Source organism: Somniosus microcephalus, chromosome 1, assembly GCF_052327205.1.
Source record: "Somniosus microcephalus isolate GS21.2 chromosome 1, FLI_Smic_1.0, whole genome shotgun sequence".
Classification (NCBI taxonomy): Eukaryota; Metazoa; Chordata; class Chondrichthyes; order Squaliformes; family Somniosidae; genus Somniosus; species Somniosus microcephalus.
The window spans coordinates 249,845,709-249,868,256 of NC_140987.1; the positions used below are offsets into that span (position 1 = coordinate 249,845,709).

Here is a 22,548-nt window from a genome sequence, read left to right on the forward strand (position 1 = left end):
TGAAAGGGAAGTCCTGTTTGACAAACCTAGTGGAGTTCTTTGAGGATGTAACTAGTTGAGTAGACAAAGGGGAACCGGTAGATGTGGTGTATTTGGATTTTCAGAAGGCCTTCGATAAGGTCCCACACAAGAGGGTGGTGAACAAAATTAGGGCACATGGAATTGGGGGTAATATACTAGCATGGATTGAGAATTGGTTAACAGACTGAAAACAAAGAGTAGGGATAAACAGGTCTTTTTCAGGATGGCAGGCTGTGACTAGTGGGGTACAACAAGGATCGGTGCTTGGGCCCCAGCTATTCACAGTCTATATCAATGATTTGGATGAGGGGACTAAATGTAACATTTCCAAATTTGCTGATGACACAAAGCTAGGTGGCAGTGTCAGTTGCGAAGAGGCTTCAAGGGGATCTCGATAGGCTCAATGAGTGGGCGAGAACATGGCAGATGGAATATAATGTGGATAAATGCAAAGTTATCCACTTTGGTAGAAAAAACAGAAAGGCAGAGTATTTTCTAAATGGTGAAAGATTGGGGAATGCAGATGCTCAAAGGGACCTGGGTGTCCTTGCACATGAGTCACTGAAAGTGAATGTGTAGGTGCAGCAAGCCATTAGGATGGCAAATGGTATGCTGGCCTTCATTACAAGAGTATTTGAGTACAGGAGTAAAGAAGTCTTACTCCAATTATATAGGGTCTTGGTGAGACCACACCTGGAGTACTGTGTACAATTTTGGTCTCCTTACCTAAGGAAGGATATACTTGCCATAGAGGGAGTGCAACGAAGGTTCACGAGATTGATTCCTGGGATGGCGGGACTGTCGTATGAGAAGAGATTGAGTAAACTAGGCCTGTATTCTCCTGAATTCAGAAGAATGAGAGGGGATCTCATTGAAACATACAAAATTATTACAGGGCTTGATAGGGTGGATGCTGGGAGAATGTTTCCCTTGGCTGGGGAGTCTAGAACCAGGGGCCACAGCCTCAGGATAAAGGGTAGGCCATTCAGGACTGAGATGAGAAGAAATTTCTTCACACAGAGGGTGGTGAATCTTTGGAATTCTCTACCCCAGAGGGCTGTGGAGGCTCAGTCATTGGGTATATTCAAAACAGAAGTCGATAGATTTCTGACTAGTAAGGGCATCAAGGGATATGATGATAAGGCCAGTGAATGGAATTGAGGCAGAAGATCAGCCATGATCTCATTGAATGGCGGCAGGCTCGAAGGGCCGAATGGCCTACTCCTGCTCCTATTTCTTATGTTCTTAAAATTACAGGAATCTGATGACAAAAGGAAATAAATCTCATGGTCTTACTGATACCAGAGGATCTGACGACTCCCACTTTGGAAACTTATGCCATGGTCAATTGTTTAGAAAAACATGCATAGTTATCAATATTTTATTTGTATTGCTTTTCATATTTGCTTGGATACATTGTTTGGACATGTTCACAGTTCACTACTTGAATGGATGCAAGAACTTGGACACACCAGTGTGTGCAGATGATGACTTGAATTGGTAATGCTCAGATTAACTCTGGAAAATGTGTAACATTGTCTCACTGCTATCATGGGTTTTGTGGAAGGGCGAAAAAAACTCGGCAACAAAAAAAGGAACGTCCAAGTTAGCGATTGTGGCTACACCTTCAATCACCTGAATATTCAAGAACTCTCAGGTGCTGGAAACAGTAGCCATATATGTGGAATGGTTGAAATGTAGCTGGACAGAAATCCAGCAAATGGTCATGAACAGAGATAAAATTGGTTCAATATTTTGAGGAAAACATTGTAATAATCACAACAAAGGCTCCGATATACAGACAATGATGATAATGGATTGGTTCGAGAATGCATAAAAATGCACATTTCACAGATAGTCATCTAATGTTTATGTACAATGCTGCTGTAAAATCTATTTATCACTTGTACTTTCATGGAGGTTTGATATTGAGAAGCAACTTATGCACAGTATAACCCATAATCTGAATTTTACAGTAACAATCTGCAAGCAGATATAATGGTGCACAGCTGAAGGATAGAGCCAGATAACCATAAACTCACCATCCATTGTTTCTTCTCTTTTCTTCAGCTCTTTGTACTTCTGATTCCGTTCTCCTAAAACAAGAACATCACATTTACAAGTCTCTTCATGGCTCAATAAGTGATACAAACCAGAATCTTCTCAGTGTGGTTTTGCCTTTCATTGTTTTGCACTTTCATAAACAGATTATAATAAAAGTACAAAATACACCATTCCTTTATTGTCGCTCAGTCAAAATCCTGGAACTCCCTGCCTAACAGCACTGTGGGAGTATGTTTACCACACTGACTGCATCAGTTCAAGAAGGCCCACCACCACCTTCTCAAGGGCAACTAGGGATGGGCAATAAATGCTGGCCTTGAGGGCTGGGGTGTGGAATCTTACAGAGGAAATTCTGTAGTCTGTGAGCATCTGGAGGGGTGAGGAGAGGTGGCAGGGAACATCTGAGCTGCAGGAAACAAAATGACAGTGGCCATGCTAGGAGGAGAAAAAGCAGGCACCTGGAGGAAGAGTGCACGCCCAGAGTCCCGGAAGCTCACTCATGTGTGGAGTGAGAGTTGTTATAAAACAAAATAAATAACTACCGAGACTGGTAATCATTCTCAGGCCCATATTTGTATAGATCCAAGTCAGCAGAAAAATGCATCTCAATGAAGGAAACATGTAGTGGTGGGTAATACTTCAGCAGTGTAACTTCCAGAGTCAAATGAAATCCATAAACAATTTTAGACTAAACAAAACCTCGGAGGCAGCCTACAATTGCCGACCTGAGTTCCAATACTTGCTTACTGCTGCAAACAGAGGAAAGAACGAGATATGTAATCAACTATTGAAAGTGAAACAAACAGAGAAGGAGCTCAATCCTACGCATTAGCTCAATACAGTTTTTCTCCAGTGTCAATTAAAACTCCCTACACTTTCAGCTCAGTATATCATGGGGTCCAAAATAATACAGCAAATTCCTGAGCAGGCTCAAAGCACTACCTACTTGAAACACTCAATGCAATTTCCTTGTTTGATGCCCTGGTTGAAGCCATTTGGGATCTCTACAAGTGTAGTGAAACAAATGCACACATGCTTGGAGAAGGTGGAGGGGCTTATCCACATTGTCATTGCTGATCGGAGAAAAAGCCTTGGTCAATATTGTTAAGTTTCAGGTTTCTCCCTCGCAACACTTGTTCTCGTGTTCACAGCTGAATGGCCGTTTCCATGAGCAGACCAAATCCCTCACAACACTCCCGTGCCTTTAATCACTAGCTGTGTGCGATATAATCTGTCTAATTTCCACGGCTAACTCTTCATTGTGATACGATAGTAAAATTTCTTCATTGTGATAAACTGCTTCCTGGAGAATATGTGGGATGCCCACCACATTCTCCAGTCACCTTTGAAGGCGAATAATAATAGTTTGCCAGACCAATGTATAGAGGTTGAAACTACTTGCTCAGATTTATTTATAGCAAAAATAATATATAGAAGCATAAAGAACTACAAAATATTAAAAGTGCAATGGTCAAACTTACACAGCATATGAACTGACTAACTGTGATCAACTAAACAACAACAATTTGCATTTATATAGCGCCTTTAACGTAAAAAAAATCCTACAGCGCTTCAGAGCGTAATCAAACATAAATGAACACCGAGCCAAAGAAGATATTAGGAAGGATGACCAAAAGCTTGAAACAAATAGGTGGGTTTTAAGGAGGGTCTTAAAGGGGGAGTGGGAGGTAGAGAGGCAGAGTAGTTTATGGCGTGTAGGGCTTAAAGGGTTGAAGGCACGGCCGCCAACAGAGGAGCGAAGGAATAGAGAGATCCAAAAGTGGCTGGAGTTAGAGTAACACACAATTCTGGGGAAGGGGGTCATAGGGCTGGAGGAGGTTACAGATAAAGCTGAACTAAAGAACATTTCCTACTATAGAACAACAGCAAAAGTATTGCTAACCAATGCAAGAAAAAGAACTGATGTGTGAATCCAGAACAAATCTTCAATACAGCATGAGTTTTGGGAGTACAGGGTTTATATGGGTACTTAAAGGGTTAAAAAAAAAAACTCTTCTATGCAGTGGCTCATACGAGGGCCTGGTTCCAAGCCAATTCTCTAATACTTCACCCAGTGGCCACTTTGCATGAGTGAGCCTCGACAATGAATGCCAATGAACTGTTTCACCTGGGTGGTCTCACAGCTGAGCCTGATTCTGCCCCCATCTGAGGTCAACACATGCATACTTTCCGGCAGGGATTACTGGATCGCAATCAGATTTGAGAACCTATGCTGACTTTCCACTTCTTAGCCTGGAAGAACTAGGACCAATTGTAATGTTTCTCATTTCTTCCTGCACTGAGATCAATTAACGCAGCATATATTAAGGATTAAATGTGGGACCTTCCTGGGTTTTTCAAATCAAAAGCAAAACAGGCGGTGCATTTAAAAAAAACTGAGCTAGGATGAAAAGTCTTAAAAAGGCACATCATATAATTTCCCTATTCACTTCTTTGCAGAGGATGAATAAACAAGGAGAAATATTGCCTTATTAAAGTATGATTATACACGTACGGCAAAACTCTGAACAGGAACAACCATACAACACGATAACAGAACTTATGGAAAACTGACATGCACTCAGCAAATGTTCACTTTGGTTATCGTGTTAAGAACTATTCCCAAGTCCAGGGTTCATTTAGTTTAGTAATTTGTTACTACTCTTGCAATTTTAAGGAGCTAGCCTGGATATGCATTAATTTATAAAATATTGATTGCAAACACAGTAAGTGGAGCAGTAAGCTAGAGGGGAAAGTCAATTCTTACCTTCTGAGATTTTTCCAATGAAATAAGCCAGTGGACAAATAGGCAAGAGAGAAATGTAAAACAGTGAAAAGAAACAAAGCTGTGAACAGGAAACCTGAAGCATTTACACAGCTAGATCAGTTAATCATTTTCTAAAGTCAAGGGAAAAAACTACACCAAATCCTTCAGTTTTATAATGCTGCATAATTAGAAAAAATAAACAATGAATGAGGGATTTAAATTATAATGAGGCAATGGGATTATTGTTCAACACAAGGTAGCACTCTCGCCTCCAAGTCAGATCAAGCTCTACTCCAAGACTTGAACACTTAGGGGGAGAAATTCTCCTAGAGGGCCATTTGGGGCGTTAAGTCAAAAATGTTTGAAAAGTTAGCGCCAGGTGCTAATCTTTTCAAAGATTTGAGAAATTCCCATTTTTTGCTCCAAGAGGGAAGTGGAGCTAAATCAAGCACTCCACTTGCCTCTTGGAGTGCAAGAGGGGGGGAATGTCCCGATCCGGGGCGATGTGCTCAGCAGCACCACACCACGTTGCAGGGGCTCTTCCCTCAATTAAAGGGAAGGGCTTCCCGCTGCCAGCTCTGCATTTTTTTTGGCTTCTGTTGGAGCATCGGGGTGCAGGGGTGCCGACTGATCGCGGCACTCAGCCCGCGTCCGGTACTCAGAAAATGTTTTTTTTAAATCGACGATATTTTTCCTGTTGGCCGGCCACCGCGCCTTTAAATGGCGCCCCGTGAGTGGCTGGCCTCACTGTTTGCGACCCCTGCAACAGTCAGTAACATCGCCTTGTGCTGTTGCGAGGCGCGCGGGGGGGGGGGGGGGGGGGGGACTTTTTCTCCCAAGGTGCTACGCCCAGAGATGACGTCATGATCTCAGGGCGCAGAAGATCGGGGTGATACCCAGTAGCGCCGCTGCTAACCTCCCGCGGAATTTCACGGGAGAAGCGGTTATCGCCTTGGGGTCGCAAATGAGGGGAATTTCGCCCCCCATAATCTCAGCTGACAATGCACCGTTGGAGACACCGGGCTGGATTTTCATTGGGCCGTGGAGGTGGGATTGGAGGCGTGTGGGGGGTTAAAATCTCAAAATCGGGGGGCACGAACCCATCCCACCCCCAACCCGCCTCCATGACAGTTTCAAAGGAGGCAGATACCCGACCTGTGCTGGGAGCCGCCTCCCCGAGGTGGGAAGGGGATTAGTGCCAATTAACTGCCTGTTAACAGGTAGTTAACAGGCAGTTTTTAGCCTAATCCCTATATTTATTCCTGAAGTGTGGGATTCCCACAGCTCCAAACCACGCCAAGTTAGCGAGGCGGACCGTCGGGCTGAAGGGCTTGGAGAGTTCCAGATGTCCATTGTTCAGGTGAGTGATGGGTGCATGAGTGCAGAGGTAAGTGTGTTTGGTGTGTGTAAAGTGTTTAAAGAAGTTTTACTTACCTTTTCTTACCTTTACAGCCGTCCTTCCTTCAGGTCTCGGGAGTCCCTCATCTCACCGGCACAGAAAGCAGAATGGTCGCCAGCTGTCAAAAGTTGCAGCATTCAGCTTTCTGTTCTGGAGAGACCTCTAAATCAGCCTGAGAGGAAGGAATTAACTTGGAGTACAGATTGTCAGTGTTTAACAACTTCAAAGAGCTGTCAAACACTGATATTTCATCTGTCAAAAAGCTCTTGACAGATGAAATGTCAATCTGTGACATCACCTGTTGCTGGGTGGCCCTTAATTGGCCTGCTGAGCCCGCTGGGTGGGCTCAACAAGGTCAATCAAGTGAAAATCGCGTGGGTTGGCCACAACTCGATGGAGGCGGGACTACAACCCTGAAAGTTGTAGTCTTGCCTCCTACACGCCTCCAGTATTAAAATCCAGCCCACCATCTTTTGGATGAGACATAAAACTGAGGTCTTGTCTACCCTCTCAGGTGAATGTAAAAGATCCCGTGGCATTACTTAAAGAAGAAAAGTGAGCTCTCCTGGTGTCTTGGCTAACATTTATCCTATAACCATCACCACTAAAAAAACAGTTTAGTCCTTTATCTCATTGCTGTTTATAGGACCTTGTTGTGCACAAATTGGCTGCCGCGTTTCCCTACATTACCAAAGTGACCACACTCTAAAAAAATAATTAATTGGCTGTGAAGTTTTTTTGGACGTCCTGAGGTCGTGAAAGGTGCTATATAAATGCAAATTTTCTAAGTTCTCTCTCTCCAAGTGTGAGAGTAATATTTTATTAAAAGTTTTATGCATAGTCATGCACTTCCTGTGCTTATAGGAAGCTCACATCATTCCATTAAAGTCATACCTGGGTAACAAGTTCAAGCTGAGGTTTCAATTTCCACAGTGCCATATCCTGCGACTTAGCAACATAGGAAAAGGAGGAGACCATTCAGGCCCTCAAGCCTGCTCTGCCATTCAATTATATCATGGTTGATCTGTACCTCAACTCTATTTACTGCCTTAGCTCCATATCCCTTACCTAACAAAAAGACTTACTGTACGTAAGGTTATGAGGGATACAAGAATAAAATAGTGAACACTTCAAATCTGCAAACGGACAGGAATGCTGCACCTCTTGCAATGCATTAAAAAAGTTTTATGAGGATTGGTATATTATTGTTGTTGGTAGAACCACAATTTCAAGCAGAATGGTAAAATCAACACACATCTTTGAACGCACAGTGGGAAGTCAATCTTTGGCAACTCTTCCATGTAATTCTACAGTGGTTCCTTAGAACAATTAGTAGCAACCACATATTTAAAACATATTTTCTTCATTTAGGAATGAGAGCCTCATCTTGGACGGAATTCTCATATTGCAGAGCGTGCAGATTTGGGAGCGGGTTGGCGGTTAAAAGAGCCGAAATTGACAGTACGTCGGGAACCCACCGTCATCCCGCTGACTTCCGCGTTTAACTGGGGCACGTTTCGAAGCGGGCCATGGACCCGCTTGGGAGAGGCCGGCAACCTCATTAAGGTAGTTAACTGCTTGTTTAGAGACCCTTAACAGCCTTTTTAACTTGTGGTTTCAACTTGAACTGGTTGTACATGGGATTCAGACACCTCGGGAAGCTCGCCTGTGAAGGGGAGGCGGGAGCTCAGTGGCCATTGTGCTAATTCGTTAAGTGACAGCTGGAAAAAGTACATAAATACACACACCTTACATCTGCTTCCTTGGCTAAGGGAAAGGCTCTTGCTGACACCATTTTGAGCAGAGATTTTGCTTTCAAGAGTTTGCAAGTGATTTCTGCAACCTCAGAAGCCACTCTCACCCCATTGCAAGTCACTCTCACTACATTGGAGCCTCTGATCTCCACTTTATCTGCCATCTATCAGATCAGCATGGGTGCCACTTATGCTGTCTCACCTTGGACTTCAGATTCGGACCAAGATGAGCCCCAGCACCAACAACACCAGCAGCAGCAGCAACACCAGCAGCCTTCTCCTCAGACCTGATGCTCCACAGGAGAGAGGGGATCAGTGCAGGGGTGCACCGCGTTGGCGGCAATACCCCCAACACAGGGTATACAGGCAGAAGATGAGCTTCCTGGACATGACTGAACAGCAGTGCTTCAGGAGGCTCAGGTTATTGCACCAGGTCGTCGCAGACATATGCAGTTTGCCTGAAGAAGATGTGCTGCCCAGAGGACCTGGTGGACACGCCTTACCAGTGGCTGTCAAAATCATCATCACCCTCAACTTCTTCACCTCAGGCTCCTTCCAGGGATCTGCATTTACAGGATCTCGCAGTCAGACGCCCACATCACCCAGGTGATCGATGCCATGTTTCACAAGTCAGCCACTTATGTAAACTTTGCCACTGATGAAGCCGCTGTTACTGAGCGGGCGCTCGGCTTTGCAGCTCTGGCTGGCGTGTGACAACTGCAGAGTGCCATCGACTACACACATGTGGTTATCAAGGCCCACATCACCAAGGAGTGTTTGTAAACCGGAAGGGCTTCCAATGTGCAGCTCGTTTGCCACCATAAAAAGATCATCATGCATGTGTGTGCCAGATTCCCTGGGAGTTGTCATGACTCTTTCATCCTGCGATAGTCCACCCTCCCTCAACTCTTCGCACCTCCAAACAGACTTAATGGCTGGCTGCCAGAAGACACGGGCTATCCACTCAAGACATGGCTGATGACACCCTTGAGGAGGCAAAGCAATGAGGTCGAGGAGCAATATAATGAAAGCCACATGTCCACCAGATGTGTCATAGAGCAAGAAATCGGCATGTTGAAGATGCGCTTCAGATGCCTTGACAGATCTGGAGGAGCCCTTCAGTATGCACCAACCAGGGTCTCCAGAATCATTGTCGTATGCTGCGCGCTGCACAACATAGCACAGCAGCAAAGATTGGCGCTGTAGGAGGAGCAAGGTGCAGACCGCACAGCCTCTTCGGAGGAGGAGGAGGAACAGGTGGAACACGAGGAGGAGGAAGAGGATGAACCCGAGGTGAAGATGGCACCAGCAGCGGCACACATTGTTGACCGGGAGGCCTGGGATGGCCTCATAATGGCCCGATTTACTTAAGTTGCACCAGTGAACCCATATGGCTCCCAGATGCTGTACCAACCTACACCCCCCCACCACACAAACACCACAAAGCAGTCCTAAAATGACCAAACCATTCCTGTCAACCAAACACCCATTGCTTGAGGTTAAGTAATGTCTCACCATTCACTCTAAGGGACAAATCCACTTCCCAGGTAGCAAGCAAATGTGGACAAGACGGGAAAGTAGTGCAAAGAAATAAATTTGTGTGTGTCATAAATAGAACTGAAATTTAATACTAACATTTTGGCAAACACACACGAGTATCTACGATTGTGTCTTTTCTTTTCAGAGTGCTTCTACGAGGTGCAACCCTTGCTTCAGCAGAGGTAGGCTGCTCACTTCCCTGCTGTGACTGCTTCGACACTTTTGTTGGACGTCCTCTGGGTTTTTAGCCTGAGGGCCCCGCCAAAGACTGCTCCTTCTGCAACTGTGCAGGGGCAGACGCGGCCATGGTATCCGAGGCAGCATGTGGGGCTCTGACTGAGGGGGAGGCAACTAGGGAGAAGTGGGAGCGCTTTGAGCAGAGCCCCCACTTCCATGTCCCCTCTCACCATCTTCCGTCTTATGGGCCACCCACACTTCCCTGCTAACAAGGAGCTAGACAGCACCTTGCTGCACACCAGTGGGGCAATAAACGCTCAAGTCTATGTTGGTATCCCTCCTAGAGATGAGGTTAATGAGAGTTTGCAATTTGTTGTTCACAGCAAGCATGGTCTCGTTCAACTGGCACATTAGTTGCTCCACGCAGGTGGCCATCCTTTCCGTTGAACAGCACATCGTCACCATCGCCTGCGATATGATGGTGCTCATGTTTTAGATGGACTCCTCCATTCTCTGTACAATAGCGAACATCGCGGCTGGAAGGGCTGCCAGAGCCTTGCGCATTTGTTGCTGCTCCTCTAAGATCAAGCTATTTGTCGACGGCCCCCGAGGTTCAGCATCTGCTTCCAGCTGAGCAGAGATTGGAGCATCCTGCTCCCTCCGGTGAGGACTCTCCACTGCTGTCCCTCTCCACCATCTGCTCTTGCTCACTTGTGATGTGAGACACACCAGGGCTGCGATTTCGCCGACTGAGGCGGGTCTGGGGGGCCCGGGGTCGGTGTTGCGGTCCCAGCCCGCTGCCAACTGCAGCCCGTACTCTCCCAAGTAATTTTACGTTGATTGGGCTTGTTAAGCCCGCCCTGCGAGGTTCCCAGACAATTAAAAGAAAGCGGGTCTGATGACGTCATTTGATGACGTGTCATCAGCCGGTTTCCTTAAAGGACCATGTCCAAATTGATTTTGACAGTTCTGTTGTCAGTGTTCTACAGCATTGAGGTGCTGCAAGCACTGCACAAAGGTGTACGGCTGCACCCAGACTCTCCCATGACTCCCTCCATATGCTTATAGGGAGGTTCTCTTCCCTTCCCATGGGCGGAAGGGACCTCCCCAGGAAATCAACGCAGCCTGGTTGCACATTGCACAGGAGGGCACAAGCAGGGATGTCGTCAGGAGGACCAGGCTGCAGTGGTGCAAGCCTTTCAATGATCCCATTAGATCACGAAACGTTACTGCCAAGCCACACTCAACCTCATCCTGCTATGCCACTCATCACATCCCCATCACTCTGCCTTCCCTACTCTACTCCTGCACATCTTTATGCTCACCAACTTACCTTGCACCTCCACCCATCGCTCTCTATCTACATTATCACTTCCCCATTTCACTAGCCACCCCTCACACTCACCGTCATCCTACTGCAAGCATACCAACTAACAACACACAAGGGTAGTCACTTGCTGGTTTAGCCAATGTTCATGTGAAGTTTCTGGTAATGTGCTTTCAAACATTTAAACCTTTATTTTCAGCACTTTGCGTTCTTGGGACTGATTTGTGTGCACCTTTGGAAGTGGCTTAGTGAGTTGTAGTGAATGGTGAGACATAAGGGTACCGCCCCCCCCACAATGGTGATGAGTGTGAAAGGAATGGCTTGGGCATTGTAGGGCTGCTTTATGGTGTTGGTGTGGGTTGGTGTCAACCTGGCGCATCATTTGGCATCAAGGGTGTACAGCGTCAAGTGAAGTAAATCTGGCCATCGTGAAGGCATCCCTGGCGTCCCGGGCAGCAATGTGATCGGGTGCTGATGCCCTGTGTCCTGTGCAGCATCAGTTGATTGTGGAGATGGCTGGTGTTGTTGTTGTTGCTGCTGGTGTGCCCGGTGATGCTGATGTTGGGGCTGATCGTGCTGGGATTCTCAGGACCAAGGTGAGATATTTTCAAGGGCATCGATGCTGATGGAATAGATGGCAGGTGAGGTTGAGATAACAGAAGCGATCTGTCAATGGTGAGAGAGGTTGTTCCAATGAGGTGGCACTGGATAGAGAGTTGGCTCCAAACACTTACCAACTGTAGAAAGCTCAATGCGTCTTCCAAATGCAGTATCCAACAGTTTCTGAGCTTTGAAAGTGGATGTTAACAACCCATTTAATGATGTGAATTGTCTCCCCCACCACTTGGTGTCAGGTCTGTTCAGCGCCGACAGACCCGACACCTGGGAGACTCGCGTGGAGGCGGGTTGACAACAGGTTCCCTACCCGCTGTCAATCTTTGCTATTTTGACAGGGGACCCACCTCCGAACCCGCCCTCTGAACGCCAGCAAAATTCAGCCCCAGGTGACAACACTACTCTATTTCTCGCTGGACCCACCGATGTGTACATATTTGCACTGGTGCTGGGTGTGCATGGGTCTGGTGATGGTGCGCCCTCAGAGAATGGAGCTTCCTCTGAGGAGTTGTCTTCCCCCTCCAGCTGGACATTAGGGGGACTCTTGATGGACCTGTAGGAGAGAAAAGACATGAATTAGACCTCTTATGATAAGAAGGTGTAACATTACTGTTATGCACATGATGATAGTTCACTGGCTGCTGACATCAGTCACCATGAGTGACTGTTGTATGCCATGTGGGATATTTAAATCTGTCACCAGGTTGCTGGGAGGTCCCCCTCTCTCTCTGTCTCCCACCGCCAGCAGTTCTGTCACTGCACTTATTTTGAGAACTTCCTCCTCCGCAGACATCAAATTTGTATATATCGGAGGGCCACGTCCAGCTCTCTCTCTTTCTCTCCTGTTCTTGGCTCTCTTCTCCTGCAAGGAGGGAAAGAAGGGAACTTTGAGTGAGAGTGATGGAATGAGCGTAAGGGATGTATGGGCTACATCTGTAGAGGGTGACTATAGGGAGTGGCGTGACATTGCCAAATGGCCTCCTTCTGTGTCGTTACTTTGTAGGATTACATTAGGCTGAGGTGGATAGTCAGATGGGGATGTGAGTAGGTGCATAGACAGTGAGGGATGGGTGCACCTGCAGGGGTAGGCTTGGGAAGGCAGAGTGATGGGGTTGTGGTGACATGCTCATCAAGAATGTGGTGCTGTACTCACCTTTCCTGACCTCGTGAGATCATTAAATCTCTTCCGGCATTGAATCCAGGAGTGGCTGACAACACCCCTGCTGCTCTCTTCTTGGGCGATCTCCAGCCATGCCCTCTTGGTTTCTCTGGCAGCTCTTTTCCTGCCTTTACCAGGGAATAGGACCTCCCTGCGTGCTCTGACTTCCTGGACCAGGACTTCCAGGGAGGCATCTGAGAATCTGGGCGGAGCCTTCTGTTGCTGTGACTCCCAAGTTTGCTTGCAACCACACAAATCTCTGCAATATAGACCAATAGCCACCTCTCCCAACCACCTTTATGAATCTTCCAACAACCTTCAACTGGGATGTGTGCAAGGCTCCTTTAAATAGCCGAGCTGAAAGTGAGTCATTGGTGATGTCATTGGACCCGCTCCATTTAATTGGTCGGGAAACCCACATGATTATTTCGATTGATGTAATTCAGTTAAATGCACAGTGCAGAATGTGCTGTTGAAAACTTTGGGATGGCGATCTGCTGCACGGCCTGTCCTGACTCTAAGGTAAAGATTCCGGCCCTTTGTCTCTAAGGATTTATTAGCGTGCATTTATTAAGATTATATTTACCCCTCACTGGGGTTTTTAATGGTACTGAAACTTAGTTCTATTGTGGCAATGGTTCCTTCCTACAGCATAAGGGAATACTACATATTAGTCATATAAGACTGGAGAAGGGTAAAAGGAACCTGTATGAAGGAACATAAGAAATAGGAGCAGGAATAGGCCACTTGGCCCCTTGAGCCTGCTCCACCATTCAATAAGATCATGGCTGATCTTGGGCTCGAAGCCACTTCCCTGCCTGCTCCCCATAACCCTTCACTCTGTTATCTTGCAAAAATCTGTCTATCTCCACCTTAAATGTATTTAATGACCCAGCCTCCACAGCTCTCTGGGGCAGAGAATTCCACAGATTTACGACCCTCCGAGAAGAAATACGTCCTCATCTCAGTTCTAAAAGGGCGACCCTTTATTCTGAAACTATGCCCCCGAGTTCTAGATTTCCCCACGAGGGGAAACATCCTCTCTGCATCTACCTTGTCGAGCCCCCTCAGTATCTTATGTTTCAATAAGATCACCTCTCATTCTTCTAAATTCCAATGAGTATAGGCCCAACCTGCTCAACCTTTCTTCATAAGTAAACCCCCTCATCTCAGGAATCAACCGAGAGTACAGTTGTAACAGGACTTCCCTGCTTTTATACTCCAACCCCCTTACAATAAAGGCCAACATTCCATTTGCCTTTTTGATTACTTGCTGTACCTGCATGCTAACTTTTTGTGTTTCATGCACAAGGACCCCCAGGTCTCTGAACTGTAGCATTTTGTAATCTCTCTCCATTTAAATAATAATTAGCTTTTTTATTTTTCCTGCCAAAGTGGATAACCTCGCACTTTCCCACATTATACTCCATCTGCCAAATGTTTGCCCACTCACTTAGCCTGTCTATATCCCTTTGCAGATTCTTTGAGTCCTCTGCACAAGTTGCTTTCCCACCCATCTTTGTATCATCAGCAAACTTGCTGGAATAGTCTGGAATAGTCGGTTTCTGTGCTGTATAAAATACAGGTCTACTTTAGACTTTTAAGACCTGGATTTTCCTCCAGGAGTCAGGCTGGACCTCTGTCTGTTAGACTATGACCCTGGCCCACTTTCCTGGGGTCAACTATATAAGCTGCACAGGCTCTCAATGGGATCTCTGCTTTGCAGTAGGAACTTACTACCACCAAGGTGGAAAATTCTGTGATGTAGCACCAAAAAGGGATGGAGATTATGCTTAAGGGGGCAGAAGCCACTAAAATAAAGTGCAGCAAAATAAAGCTCCTGATCTGGCAACTTGCTGTTAGTATCATATGGGAGGCACAGAAGTGGCCATTTCTTCCCTGCCAGCCATTCCTCCTGCATTGCCTGCCACATTTCTCACCTCCCTACCAGCTCCTTTCTTCAATTCTTATATGGCATTAGAGGGGCAGTAAGTGAGGGAGATTGGCTGGAATTCCAAGCTTGCACCCCATTATAATTTAAATATGGCAATGCAATCAAAGGACATCCCTGGTCAGTTTGCTGAGCAAGACATTCAGGCCTGAATGCATGTTTTTATTTAGATCATGCCTCATAGCATTCTCTTTCTAAGGAAGTGAACCTATTCCCAGGCCTTTGCCAAACACACTCTTAACAGCTAGATGCTGGGAGATGAACAAGAGCAGCTAGAGGTTAATCCTCAGGAATTTATTATTTCCTTTGGGGGAAACACCTGGGGGTCAATTTTCAGTGTGCCGTGAGGTGGGCTTTTAGGCGTGCGGGGGGCTAAAATCCTGAATTCGGGGGTCCCGACACCATCCCGCCCAAAACCCGCCTCCATGTAAGTTTCAAAGGAGGCGGGTACCCGCCCCGCACTGGGACCCGCCGACCCGAGGCGGGAAGGGATTAGTGCCAATTAACTGCCTGTTCACAGGTAGTTAACAGGCAGTTTTTAGCCTAATCCCTATTTTGAGGGGTGTCGTGTGGGATTCCCGATGGCTCCAAACCATGCCAGGTTAGAGCAGGCGGGCCGTCGGGTTGAAGGACTTGGAGGGGTCGCGATGTCGGTGTTCAGGTGAGTGATGGGTGCATGAGTGCAAAGGTAAGTGTGTTTGGTGTGTCTAAAATGTGTAAAGAAGTTTAAATTACCTGTACTTACCTTAACAGCCTTTCTTCCTCTCGGTTTCTGGAGTCCATCACTCAGCCGGCACTGAAAGCAAAATGGCTGCGAGCTGTCAAAAGTGACAGCCTTCAGCTTTCATTGCCGGTGAGAGTTCTAACTGAATCTGTGTAGAAGGACTCAGGTTAGAAGTCAGACTGTCAGTGTTTGACAGCTTCAAACAGCTGTGAAACACTGATATCTCATCTGTCAAGGCCTCTTGACAGATGAAATTTCAGTCTGTGACGTCACCTGTTGCCGGGTGGCCCTTAATTGGCCTGCTGAGCCCGCTGGGCGGGCTCAACAAGATCAATCAAGGGAAAATCGCGTGGATTGGCCGTACGTTGATGCAGGCGGGACTAAAACCCGAAAGTTGTAGTCCCGCCTCCTTCCCGACTGCTGAATGAAAATCGACCCACGGGTCTTTGTTCCTTCCTAGATGGCACATCTGCAACAGAGATCTGCCTGAGAAACAGCAAGGGAAAATTTGCATCAAGCCATTCAATTTCAATGCATTAATGTGCTGCATTGGAGTTCTAGTGTACTTATTGTAATACAATAAAAAATTAAAGTACACATTTCAGAAAGCTGTGATCAAGCAAAATTTGGTAGATTATCCACCCTGGATATAGTTTTTCCTTATTCTTCAACTTACATTCAACCTTCACATATAGTAGGGATACTATCTTGTCATTTACCATTCAAAATCACATGATAGCCATTAAGCAAAAGGTGCTAGAGTCCACAAGAATGCAGAGCCTCAAATGGTTCTGAAAATACTTTGCCAAGGACAAAACCAAGTTACCAGTAAGGGATAATTGTAGAAATGGAGGGGACAACTTTCCACATACTTGCATAATGGGCATTGCCCTGCCACCATACCAATGGGCCCTGAGCAAATGTGGGTAGGGCCCATAACCTAGCACCGTCAATAAAATGCTTTCATTTAGCACTGTAAGCTGTCCAGGTAGAGATCTTCTACATGTCAACAAAGTCCCTACAGCTACTGGAAGTCTAACTTCTGTAAGCTGGACTTTTCAAGGGTCATGTTGTCAGTTGTAAGCTCTGCCAGGTCTGACAATCAATCTGAATCAGCAAGTTCTCCTGTAAGGATTGCGATGAGTCAGACTGCACTGGGAGCCAGAAGGCCAAGGAACAAACCTTCAATGACCGGGTACGGTGTCATGAGGATGATTATCGTTACTTCCTTCCAAATCATATGAAGCATTCATGGCAACAGAAGGAGAAGAGGAATTGCATACAGGAACCTCTTCCTTCAAGGAAAACAACCCACTCAGAGCTACTGCTATGTTGTCTGAAATCCTGGGACAAAACTAACACTTCTTTTGAAAGGTAGCCATGAAGTCTGTTTCCATTTTTTTTTTGAAGAAAACATCTCACCTAAGTAGGTTGTGACAAGAAGAAATAACTGAAAGACTTTTTATACCAATAACACTGTCAAACAGGAAAATCTGTATTAAAACAGTAACAGCAACAGGAAAAAAAAACAAAAAGGAGAAAAGTTTCACCAACTTGGATCAAGCTGGATTTTGGAAACTGAGCTATAAATGTCGAATAAATTTTAAATGCATTCAAATACAAAATGGTAGCTATAAAACAGTGAACAGCTTAAGAATAAGTAACTGGGGGAAAGTATCTCACTGAAAAGAGCAGCAAATACTGCTGACAATGGAGGAAAAAGTGCATCAGCTTAAGGCTGTACTTATACTACAAGAAGGGAAACAACAACTAACCTCAAGGCAGGGACTTCTTAAAAACAAGTATCATAAAGAGAAGTATCCCAAGGTGATTTTACTCTAGTATATCCCAAGCAACATCCTATTTTGTGTGGAGGTTGAACAAAATGAATTTATATATTTAATAGTAATGGATTTCATAGAAATTAACAAGAGAACTCTGCAAGTGTTATATCTTATTCAAATTACCTTATCTACTGCTTATTCAATATCTCCCAACTGAAGTGCTGCTTCACTCTAAAAGTTTCATTTTTACTGCTAGACCACACAGTGCACTGCAGATATAAAATATTGAAATTTCTAAACTTTACAATGGGGAAAATTGTATATAAAAACAATTCTCATTATAGAAGTTCAATTTGAGCAGAGGCTCAAGCCAATAAGACAATTATCCTTCAATTTGTGTAACACAACTCACTGCTACTGGCAGCTGGAAGGGATTTATTTTTTAAAAAGGTATAGAAGAGGAAATTAATGCAGTTCTTTATTTAAAGCACATTGCATGAATATACGCTCAGAGAGGAGTAAGAGGAGAAACAACAAAATCTAAACAATATGGCACTGCAGATGGTATCACCATGTAATATACTTTACCCATGACTAGGTATCTCAAACATGTTCTTGTAAATAAATTCATTACTACCATGCTTGCTGGAGTGAGTCTGTAGGAAACCACTTTCCAAAAGAGATGAGCAAAAACCTACCAACTTGCAGGAAATAGTCATCCTTGAACCTAATACAATAGTGTGATACAAGTTTCTATGATCCTATGACCCTAGTTGGATATAGGCAACCTACCTTGATGCTCCTCCAGATCCATGTCAAGATGCCGAATCTCCTCAGTTACCTGGTTAATTTTTTCCCTCATCTCAGTAAGTCTATAATTAAATATTCACGATCATCATTTATGTTTTAGACCAAAAAGATACTTTTCATTACCATACATTTCAATGACAACTTATTACTGCACTGAAGCTGAAATGTCAGGCTGAAAACTACATAAAATGAAGTACTATCCTAAAACATGACAGGAATGGATCAACCAAAGCTGATTTTTCTCTTTAATTTCATGCAATACATTTTATTCATTTGTTATAAACATAACCCTTTCAGCAAACCATCAAGAATATTAACTCTCAAAAATAAATGAACACTAAAATACATCACAAAGCACAAACTCATTATTTATTATCTCAAATAATTTTATTGTAAAGATGTTTTCTTACTGTCTTTCCATGCTTGCTATTTCCTGGTTATCTTCTTTAACCTGTTAAAACAAAAGAAAAATTCAGTTTTATAAATGTAGGAGCCTCTTAATGGAAAGAGCTTCACAGCAAGAACTTTTTATTTGATTGCTCTTGTTGCACATTATTAAAAGCACATCTAGAGAGCTTTAAAAACATTACAAATGGTATTAAAACATACAAAGACAGTGTTGCCAGATATCTCATGAATGATGATTGAGGGGAGCATATGAAGAGATGGAACCAAGGTATGCTCCAGTAAGTGATAGTTAACTCTGCATTAAAAATGTCCACATACAAGAAATAGAGCTACAGGTGACAACACTATCTGGAACAGAGCTCCATTGGAAGGAGCAGCAGGTGGTGAAGATTTGACACTGCATTCTTTGAGAAATCGTTGGATTGATAAAGAACGCTGAAGTGTAACAGCTTGTGTTCTTGGAGAACTGATGCTACCTTAGTCATAATCTTGTAGTAGTCTGACAGATTGCCCACAGCTGTTTGGTCTTGATATAGTCTATATCGTACTAAGAAGCAAGAAATTGGTACAATATTCTATTACTGGGTACATACAGATCAAAAAGTAGCACCAAGACTTTTTGAGAATTTCCATTCTTTTATCAGCTTCTCTAGCCACCTTTGTCATTGACTTGTCCCAGCATAGATCAGATATAATTACCAAGCCAAGGATCTGAATATTTGCAAGTAAGCAACAGTATGGGCCATTTTTCTCAAGTCGTTGATTTAGTCTTCTTAAAGCTGAAAATAACATCCCATTTCTCCATAGATTTTCAAACTAGGGTTCTTGGGTCCTAGGAAATCCACAAGGGAATCCAGTAAGACTTTTGCCCATCTGTGATCAAGTAGCAAGTTATTAACATACAGCAATGGAAATAGAATGATTTTACAATGACATCACTGTTTCCATTCGGATAAGTTCCCCTCCAAGTCACACACCATCCTGACTTGGAAGCATCGCTTTTCCTTCATTGTTGCTGGGTCAAAATCCTGAAACTCCCTCCCTAACAGCACTGTGGGAGTACCTTCACCACACGGACTGCAGCGGTTCAAGAAGCGGCTCACCACCACCTTCTCAAGGGCAACTAGGCCTTGCCAGCGATGCCCACATCCCATGAACAAATTTTAAAAAACTGGCATCTTTTCGAAGTTAGGATAACAGCTTTCCATTCAGTCTGACTCAACAAGTTTCATGGGACTATTATAGGTCATAGCAGAGGTTGTTAAATCTACCCAGCTAATAAAGCTTGCTATATATGAAAAAAATTGCATCTTATTAGCTAAGACCACAATATATGGATAAAAAAACAACTAAAATTGTCAACTATTACATTTGCTCAATCTTCCCATGAGCTATTTTGTAGCAGAGTGGTAGCAGCACAAGGTGAAATTGTGCTGATAAACATACACTCTCAAGCTCATCAGTCTCTAAAGTACAGCAGTTTTACATTTAGAATGTGCAGGAATCAATCTATGACCAACCAAACGTTCTCAGTAACTGGGGCTATCTGTACACTAACAATCAAATGCTTTCATATTTGATGCACGTTTCCCTATCCCATCCTCCTCCAGGGGGGTTCTCCCTGGTGTCCTGGCCAATATTTATCCCTCAACCTACATCACAAAAACAAATTATCTGGTCATTATCACATTGCTGTTTGTGGGATCTTACTGTGTGCAAATTGCCTGCCACGTTTCCTACATTACAACAGTGACTACACTTCAAAAGTACTTCATTGGCTGTAATGTGGTTTGGAATGTCCTGAGGTCCTGAAAGGTGCTACATTAATGCAATTCTTTCTTCTTTCCATTAGATATTTACCAATACTATGCCCCTTCCTTCGGCTAGATGGCTTGGGCAGTTTGCTGCTCTATGATTGGCCAACAGGAAATGTGCTTCAGCAGGGTGTGACTGATTTGGATAATATTTCCTACCCACCCTTGTACAGATGGAATACTGTGGGACTGCAAGGTGTTTTGCCTACTAGCAAAGCCAAAAAATTACAAACCTCATTTAATGAGCACAATAGAGTTCAAACGAGAGCCAAGGCTGGGATTCAAATTCAATTCCTTTAGCTACGTGTTCTACAATAACCATTGCACCCATCAGGAACTGAATATTTTATGTGCTGATAAAAAAGATCACATTGGAATACAATGCATTTGCAGGTGGCAGTAAAGGAATTGCCGAGAGGCCACTATGGAGCCAATGGGCAATGTTCACAGCACCAGTAAGAGAGGTGTAGCAAATCCGAAAGTATACCAAATAGGAAATAAACATATATGGCAATAGTTGCTTGATATCCAGTTCTGTGAAAGTTGCCAAGCTGAACACAATCAGCTTTTCTGGTTCACCATAGTGTATTTAAAAAAAAAAAAAAAAAAAAAAAAATTTCATTTTCGGGATGCGCTGCCATTTATTGCCCATCCCTAGTTGCCCTGAGAAGATGGTGGTGCGCCTTCTTCTTGAATCACTGCAGTTCTTTGTATTGGTTTGATACAACTGAGTGGCTTGCTCGGCCACTTCAGGGCCCAGTTAAGAGTCAGGTTTCATCACCTGCTTTAGTAGTCGTTCTCTCTCCTCCTGTGGAGATCCCATACTTCTATCCTCTGCAATCATCTGACTGCGGTGAGATTCGAGCTCATGGAGTTTTTCATACAGCACTACTGCTTCTTGCTTCACCTGGGAGTGAGCAATCTCCTGTGAAAATACAACACAATTTGAACCTTTTGCAATATATTACATGACCCTTTCTCCACATTACACTTTTTCACCTTTAATTTTAATGATGATAGTAAGTGTGAAAATAGAATAGATGTCATGCTTGTCCATGTGTGTGCACACAAACAACAAACATTTGGCCATTACATCTGTGATCTAGACAGTTCCTTGATAACATACAATAAAGTTTATTTGCTGGAAAACAAGCTTACTATGTCACAATACTTATATGATATCCTATACTTACAGATCAAACACTCCAATCTATTGCTACCTAACAATGCCATGCCACCTTTGTGCCTGCTGCATTACAGAAACTTTTTTTGCTACTTAAATTTTGGGAGGTGCAGTAAGTATTCAGTGTCTATTTCATGCAATAACTCAGTGAATCTGAATTACAGCCTTTAGCTTGGGTTCTGCTAATGTTCACAATCTGTTTAAGCCTCACTCTGTAGTTGACAAGGCCATCAGAGTTGCAAGATTGAGTTGCAGTTTGGCAATTCACTGGCAACAGTTTCAGTTTATAGTTAAAACTGTGTGCCGGAACATTAGTGCTGTTACATAGGGGTAGGAGAATTTTTTACTTTTCCACTCTGTTGGTGAGCCAGTGCTGTGCACCATCCCTGGCAAAAAGTGTGAATAGGCAACCAGTTTCCAAGTCAGCACCCTTCGCTATGACAAGCCACTAAAAGATGTGCAAGTGCCCTGAGCTGATACACACTTGAAGGCAGCTCTTTCCCTGTGAGGAACTGCTGAGTATCTTCTCCATACTCTCCCAGGACAGCACAGTTGGCATCAAGAATTGGCCATGTAAGAGAACTATAACCATAAATGTACATCACCATAGGGGCCATAAATATAAGAGAGTCACTAATAAATCCAACAGGGAATTCAGGAGAAACTACTTTACCCAGAGAGTGGTGAGAATGTGGATCTCGCTACCACATGGAGTAGTTGAGGCGAATAGCATAGATGCATTTAAGGGGAAGCTGGATAAGTACATGAGGGAGAAAGGAATAGAAGGATATGTTGATGGAGTGAGATGAAATGGGGTGGGAGGGGGCTCGTGCTGAGCATAAACACTGACATGGACCTGTTGTGCCGAATGGCCTGTTTCTGTGCTCTAAATAATTTGTAACTATTTAGTGATTGTGTTGCAGCCCAAAAGGTGCTGCACTACTGCATCATTTACAGGCTTAAAATTACTTTTTCCTCTTGGGCCCAAAGCACATTCTGCCTTTTTTCCCTCCGATATTTAAACTTCACGAATAGTTGAGAACCACAGTTGG

At 44.2% G+C, this 22,548-nt stretch overlaps 1 protein-coding gene across 1 annotated transcript in view; it reads right to left on the minus strand.

Annotated features, from left to right (window-relative positions):
- The window catches only part of ift74 (intraflagellar transport 74), a 146,828-nt gene that overhangs the window by 41,457 nt on the left and 82,823 nt on the right, over positions 1–22,548 (minus strand). Inside the window, exons 10-13 of the mRNA XM_085991833.1 lie at positions 21,095–21,238; positions 18,502–18,542; positions 18,074–18,153; positions 2,064–2,117 (exon numbers count right to left, since the gene is read on the minus strand). Of these exons, the coding sequence (XP_085847959.1) occupies positions 2,064–2,117; positions 18,074–18,153; positions 18,502–18,542; positions 21,095–21,238 (319 nt within the window). The remainder of the gene's footprint in view (positions 1–2,063; positions 2,118–18,073; positions 18,154–18,501; positions 18,543–21,094; positions 21,239–22,548) is intronic.